The 7861-nt window shown below is 37.1% G+C and overlaps 1 protein-coding gene across 1 annotated transcript in view; it reads left to right on the top strand.

Moving 5' to 3' along the window:
* LOC106461108 (sorting nexin-14-like) overlaps window positions 1-7861 on the top strand; it is a 114171-nt gene that overhangs the window by 4147 nt on the left and 102163 nt on the right. The window contains exon 3 of the mRNA XM_022387987.1: window positions 3713-3767. Coding sequence (XP_022243695.1) covers window positions 3721-3767 — 47 coding nt within the window. The 5' untranslated portion in view covers window positions 3713-3720. The remainder of the gene's footprint in view (window positions 1-3712; window positions 3768-7861) is intronic.

Raw genomic sequence — 7861 nt, 5'->3', positions numbered from 1 at the left:
AAGCCTTTTCCCTTTATATCCACTGATAGAAACCCAAATGGAATCAATCTGTTTGCTATTATCTTTGATATCCTCAACTTCAACAGGATGTAACTCACATTTGATATATAAAGCTACTCCCCCCTCTTTAATATTCTATCCCTATTAAATAGTTCTTTCATCAAAATCATCTACGTTTAACCACGTTTCAGTTATTCCCATTATATCAGAATCCTGCATTCTTACTAGAACTCTAAAGTCATCTATTTTATTTCTTATACTTCTAGCATTACAATAGTAATAATTAAGCCTATCCTTACAACTACTTCTATACTCATTTTCTATGCTAAACTTTTCTCTGCTTCTTATTCTTTTTGCATTTGATTTTTCCTGGTCTTCACCACTGTCTAGTCCTAGTTTAAAACTTCCCTTACAATTGAGTTAATAGACTTGGCAAACAAGCCAGCCCCTACTCTTTTTAAATGTAAACCATCCATTGCAAAAATCTCCCTTCTTCCACTGAACTGATCACAAAAGTCCAACCAGCCAATCTGCTCATTCTTACATACTAACCTAAGCCTAGCATTTAGCTCTAGTGACCTACTTATAACTTCATCCCCACAGTTAATTCTGGGCAGTATCCTTGTCAAAATTACATTATGGCTGTTTTTTTAAATGCCTTTATCGACCCCTTGTAATTATTAATTAGTTCCTCTGACATACCTTTCCCTACATCATTAGCCCCTACATGCACTACAAAAACTGCATTTCTGCTAGCCACCTTTATTATATCTCTTGCTCTGTCAGTTATAGCCTTCATCTGTGCCCCTGGGTGGCATAATCTGATTCTTTTATCCCTATATATCCCACAGACTATTCTATCCACATGTCTTATCAAGGAATCACCTATAGCTATAACATCCTTATCATCCACATCCTTCTCTGACCCTTTTGTTTTCCTTCCCTCCAATAGTTCCTTATCTGCTGAAGCCAAGAGCTGAAACTTGTTGCTCAACAGAATAGGCTCATTATAACTAAATTCACTACTTTTACCCCTAACAGTACTCTTTCTAACTATCCCTTGCATTTATTCATTGAGAACCTTAGTTTTAAAATAATCTTTGCTGAGGAATAGCAATAGCACCAACAAAGAGTTCATTATTTTATGGGAGAATAGAGCAAGACAAAGCTTAAGAAACATTCTTCTTTCCAAGAGATAATGGTATGGTAACAATAGTGTTTTTTGTGAACTTGAAAATGAACATCTGAACTTCTTGCATGTAACACTATTTGGCAAGGACTGCTGTTTTTTTGTGTAAAAAAAAAAGGGGGGGCACATTCCTGATTGAAATTTTCATGTATCGGCTAAATTCTTTAATGCTAGTTATGCATGTATACACAAGTAGTTTTTTGTTTTTTAACTAAAGAATGCCAGTAGTTGAGCTGACAAGATATTAGATTTTTTAACATAAAGCAAAACTATTAATTATTTTTATATATTTACATATCATATTCAGTGCTCCTCCACCCTATTAATTATTAAACTATTTGTTATTTTCATATATTTACAGTTGCAATTTGCATAACACAATTGTTACTTGCCCATCTATTAATTATTCAATAAATTTACAGTTACTGTGGAAATGCCATAGTCAGTGCTCGCCCATTGTATTTGCCATTCACCAAAAACTAATGTCAGGCTAATAATATGGTGGAAATAAAACCAATATGCTGAAATTTTTGGTGAAAGTAAACTCTACAGTGCTCTCCATTTATAGTTAGCAGTAAATGTGTTTGACAAATGTTGAATAAAGAACTTCATTTTGCTGTCAGTATGGCAATTTCTGCCTTCTTTGATCCTGATTGATAGTTTAGAGTTCCTGGCCATACCTAGATATAAAGCTTTAAAGAATTCCTATATCACCATTGACTATGTTGCTCATTTTCTCCAATCATGCATATTAGGTTACTTGTACCATTTTGTGCACCTTATGTGAGCATTGAATAAAAACCAAAACATAAATTGACTTGCATGTTCTCAGGTGCACTTAAAGCCTCCCATTTTCTAATATATTGTGGACATGAATATACAAATATGACTAAAATGAATACTGGCTAAAAGTTAAGCTAAAAAATATTAGGGTGGGCTGCCCCACATAATTGAAGCTTTTTTCAAAATGATTATAAAGAATTAGGTAGTAGAAAATTTTGACTTCTGTAACTGAAAGATTCCATGTTTGTTTTCTTTAGGTAAGAAGTACTTGAATACATTTTAAATTTAATGAGTATTATTAAGGAATGCATGTTTTTAACAACATATTATTTTGAGAGGAACAGGGTGTATATTAAAAATATTTGATAAAAGAATGTGAAAATAGTTGAGTTAGTTGTATATTCTTTCTTACAAAATAACACGTAGGACAAAAAAGAAACAATTTGGTTTTTCAAGGCTGTTCCTACACCTACCCATGAGAAAAAGTAAAAACTTAAACCCACCTTTTGTATTTTTTTTCCAGAAAATCATCTACTCTTTTTTAATACTCTGTCTAAAGTTAGCATTATAAACACTATGTTATCTACTGGACATTATCAAAGTGTTTGAATATTTTTCACCTGTTACAAATAATTTCCACCAGAAGAATAAATTTGAGAAGTAAAAAGCCATTTTAAATATGACTTCACTTTCAACTTAGAGATATTACTTGTAATAACCTGACCTCATTCTGCTTGCTTTATATTATATTACATTTAATTATGTTGACTTTGACACTAATTGTAGTGATAAGAAAAACACCAAGAAAGTATGTGTTTAATCATACACTTCCAAATTACATAAAAATTAAGTATCATTACATAACATATGGACAACTAGGGACCATTTGGTTCTTCAAGGCTGTCCTTTCACACCTACTCTTGAGAAAGTAAAAAATTAAGATCAACCCTTGTTATTCAGGAAATCATTGATTTTCCTTTTAAACTCATGTAAAATGCTTGTCTCCATTATTGGGAACAGCAACTCATTCCATAAGTTAATCACCATATTAGAAAAATAAAGCTATCATAACTGGTGCCTAGTCTGTCTTATAACCTATCCTTGTAAGTTAACCATTCTGCTCCAGGAATCATGTTAGTAGATCTCTCATGAAGCTGTTCCAACAAGACGATATGCTTTCTTTGATAAGGAAACCAAATTGTATGCGATTCCAGAGCATGGGCAACCATCCAGGTCAGCAAAGCTGAATAAGCTATTAGAAAGACATTTCCCCAATCTCATATCAGAAGCAAAAAGGAACCGAACAAAAGGTGGTTTAGGTGTTAGAAGGAAGGGAAAAGAAAAGAATTGCAGTGCTTGTGTCCAGATTTCTGTGTTGGTCTACCCAGCACCCTGCTTTTGAACACATTATACAAAAGCAAACTATTAGATAAGTTATATAAACCAAAACTTATATTTCACTATCAATTCAAATAGATAACTTATACGCAAAGACTATCATTATAACAAAGAAGAAAATAAGTACCAACTATGTGGATTTCTGTCTCAGAAATTACTCATTTAAGGGATTGATAATAATTAAACAATAGATAGATGTATTAAGTAATTAATAAATAGTCTTAGAATGTGGTGTATTTGTAGCTTGATTGAGAAAAGAAAAAGTATTTTGTATATCTTATGATAGATAATGTTTGATAATGTTACCTACATTTTGATAAATTTCTTTTAACATCGTTACAGATTTTGTGATGGACAGCTACCAAATGTCTTCATTTATAACATCAGGAAAACAAAAGTAAGTTGTTTTTAAATACAGACTTTTATTTTCATATATCAAAAGATTTCTATTAAAGGTGTAATTAAAATCAATTTTTTTTTATGTATCTATGTCCTGTGTTCAACAAAACCTATGGACAACAAGCGACAACTTGGTCCTTCAGTGTTGTCTTTTCACACCCATCCTTGAGAAAAGTTAAAATTTTATCTCACCTTAATTAGTGAGAAAATAATTGATTCTCGACTTAACCCTATAATGACCAGTGAGCACCTTCCAGGTGTTGATTTCACACCAACATTCAAATTTTAAAATTTAAATAAAACTAATAATTATAACTCTATTTTAACACTTTTTTTACTCAAAACTGTTTTAGAATTGATGTTTTGTCATTTTGTGGAATTTATTTAGTATAATTTACAAAAACAAAAATTGCAATATGATATCTTACCTCCTTATTCATTATCTCGTATTTCCTATGATTCTCAATCTGTTCTCCTTCGTGAACAATCTATGGGCCAATATTTTATGTTCCCTCCCTTTGGGGATCAACTTTGTTCACCTCGTACATCTGAAGATCATATTTATGCATTTCATCGATCTTCCTTCCTTCCCTTATCTTGATTCCTAACATTTGGAATCTTTCATTACATTGTGGGGTTTGAACCCTAATGCATCAGTGAATTTCTCACAACCTCAATTTTCCTGTATCAGACTGATGTTGTCCACAATTCTGCATGCATTATTGACTATGCACTTGCTGGAACAGGCAATTCACTTGTCTCCTGAAGGGTTTTCAGTTGATGTTTGCCATAGTCTTTACTACAGTGGCATATCTTTCATCTTTGGCCCTTCTGACATGGTGGATATGCTGGTGGGACTTTCTGGGTCAGGATGCCATTCTTTCTCGAGTATGTTTACCCACTACTTTCCAGTCATTTTTTTGGGGGTTCTCTTGACTTATTGGAGGCCGAGTTGTGTCCAATTGTCTGCATAATTTCTTATCCTTGTTAGCTTCCAATTTATCCCAACCTCCTCCTATTGTTTCTATGCCCCCCTTCCCTTGTACAACCTTTTGCTGGTCTTGGCTTCTCATTGTTCATCCATTTGCAGTCGAGTTGTTATTGGAAGGCATTTCAGAGGATTACAGAGTTTGGGCCAGTGGGAGCCAGGTGTATTCATTTTCACTATATATGTGTACACCATTTACAATGGATACATGGGTTCTACAGGTTTTTCAGAAGGTCTGGCCCTTTACTTTCATTCCCCTTCCCTGTTGTCTCCTCATCCCATTGCCTTCCCACCACCAAGGGATCCTGTTTCTCACCAGTGTCTACAGGAGGTGGTTCGGGACTTACTTTGGAAAGAGGCCATAGAACTTCTCATCCGGGGTTTTACTCTTTTCTGGTCATTGTACCCAAAAAGACAGGAGATTGGCTACCATTTATAGATTTTTTTTCCCTGAACTGTTTCCTGGTCATACCCAAATTCATGATGGAGTCTTACTTCACCCTTTGGTGGGTTTTCACTCTCAGATTGTGGATGACAAATTTCAATGTTTTGGATGCCTATCTACACATTCCTATTTCCCAGGCATCCCGGCATTTCCCCCATTTTGTTTATTAGGGGAATGTTTATCAGTTTTGGGCTTTACCATTTGGCCTGGCCTTGCCTTCTTATGCCATTTGTTGAGTAGTCAGGTTGTTCGCTCAACTACTTGATGCCGGAGGTCTTTGTTTTCACCATTACATGGACGACTGGCTACTTTTAGCTTCCTCTCAGGTCGAATCTACTGTTCATACTTAATTCCTTCTTTGAGAGACTGCCTGAGTGGGTTGGCTTCTGAAGGTAGTTCTCACACCCACACAATATCTGATTCATCTGGGTGTGTTTTTCAATTCCCTCATCAGTCAGGCCCAGCCTTCTCCCTTTCGTTTATGGGATATGGAATATTTCATTTACAGTCTATTGGCCTCCCCTACTACACGAGAGACCCTATCTCTTTGGGGGATGTGGGTTTCTGTCGAAGCCCTCATTCCTCTTGGTTATGCCCACAAGCATCACCTTCAGTGGCTGTTACTCAACCACTGGAGCCTCATTCAGGATCCTTTAGATGCTCCTATTATCCTGCATCCCCACCTACAGGCTGACTTCACTTGGTGGTTGAATCAAACTAATACTACAATTGGAGTTCCTTTTTCACTTCTTTGACTGGATTGTCATCTTTTTACAGATGCTTCCATTTTGGGTTGGGGTGCATATCTCAACACACAATAGGTTTTGAGTTGGACAATGACTGAATCATCTCTCCATATCAACATCTTGGAGTTGCTGGTAGTTCATCATGCTTGGCTTCACTTCTTGTTGAATGTTTGGGGGTGTTCAGTGATGGTCCATTCTGACAATTCCATGGTATTCTCTTATATCACCAGGCAAGGGGGGGTACCTGGTTCCAAGATCTTTGTTTCCAAATGTTGAATCTTCTCTACTGGGCTCACAATAATCACATCAGAGCATTAGCATGTCATATTCCCTGAATCTGGTCATGGACCTAATATCTCGGCCTCACAAAATTCTCCTGACAGTGTGTTCATTAGACCCGCAGATGTTTTGAAAGTTGTGTACTCATTGGGATATTCTGTATGTGAATGCTTTTGCCACACATCTAAATGCACAAATTCCCCATTTTTGGTCTTCCATTCCTCATTCTTTGGCAGAAGCTGTAGATATTCTCAGTCAAAACTAAAATGGATATTACCTGTATGCATATCTTCCTATTCATCTTCTTCCTAGGGTCCTTTCATTGATTCATATCACTCCGTGTTGTGTGCTCGTAGTGGCTGCATTTTGGCCTGTTCAGATGTGGTTTCCACTACTGTGCAGGCTTTCAGTGCCACTTTCCCTTCCTTTGCCATTGTCACCCATGCTCTTTCTTCAACCTCAATCAGGCATGCATCATCCATCCATTCCTGCCCTCTGGCTTCACGCATGGTTTTTATCTGGTCTCTCACCAGCCAATCTGGATTTTTCAGGTGTGTTGCCTCATTGATTGCCTGTCCTGTACATCCTTTCTTCTTGGCATAAATGGTAGACTTTTTGCTGCTGGTTTCTCCGCTATGGATATCGTCCTTCACAACCTTCCCTACTACAGTTGACTGCATTTTTCACCTGGCTCTTCAATAGGAGACTGTCATTTTCCTTGGTAGCCAGATATCAAACTGCATTATCTTGCGCATTAAGATTTACTGAGTTTGCCTCTGTTTTCCAATCTCCCGTGTTGTCTTGGTTATTTTGTTCATTTTCCCTTTCCTGTCCTCCTTGCCTTGTGTTTCTCTCAGATTGGAATCTCAGTGTTGCCCTTCATGCTCTCTCTCCATTTGAACCTTGGCTTCACGTTCCCTGTATCACATTTCCTTAAAATCTCCATTTCTCATATTATTGGTTTGTGCTGAAACAATTGTTGTAGGATTAAGTTATGCACACCATAGAGATGAGGTGTTCCATAGGACTGCGAGTAGTTCTCTATAGTGGTCTTTTGCTTCATAAATATGTTTGACCCAAACCGTACCCTTCTGAACACACATGAGTAAAGCAGATGGGGATTGCTGCCCATCTGTGATGCTACATGTCACTGAGACTCTTCCTACTGTGGACCTGATGTACAATTCCAGATGCTGCTGGGTGTTGGTTGATCAACTCTGTCGACATGGTAGTTCCGCTTTTCAAAATAGGATATTGCAGTCACCCATTGCACTGTCTCTGGTGATGCAGTCGTCTGGACTCTTCAGTGGGTTTTTCCCTTTCTTCTAGTGAAGTATGGGAGTTTTTGCCACTTACCAGTTCCTAGCCACTGAGGTGGGACCATGGAGACCTGATCCCCTGAGTGATGCATCTCAGTTGAGAGTAGGGTGGTGGCATTCTGCAGGTGTTTGTGGTGTATAGCACTTACTACCATGGATCTCATGTACAATTCCATATATATATATATATATATATATCTGGCAGATTGCTTTTTCCCACTGTGTCATTCCCCCTACCTACCATCCTTTGGATGTTTATTCCCGGTGGGCCTGGTTTTGGCGGTAGATTCCCCATTTGTGGGAAGGATGGCTTTC

The sequence above is a fragment of the Limulus polyphemus genome, unplaced genomic scaffold (genome assembly GCF_000517525.1).
Source record: "Limulus polyphemus unplaced genomic scaffold, Limulus_polyphemus-2.1.2 Scaffold899, whole genome shotgun sequence".
Classification (NCBI taxonomy): domain Eukaryota; kingdom Metazoa; phylum Arthropoda; class Merostomata; order Xiphosura; family Limulidae; genus Limulus; species Limulus polyphemus.
The sequence above is the reverse complement of the archived record's forward strand: the minus strand, read 5'-3'. Positions and strand labels throughout refer to the sequence as shown.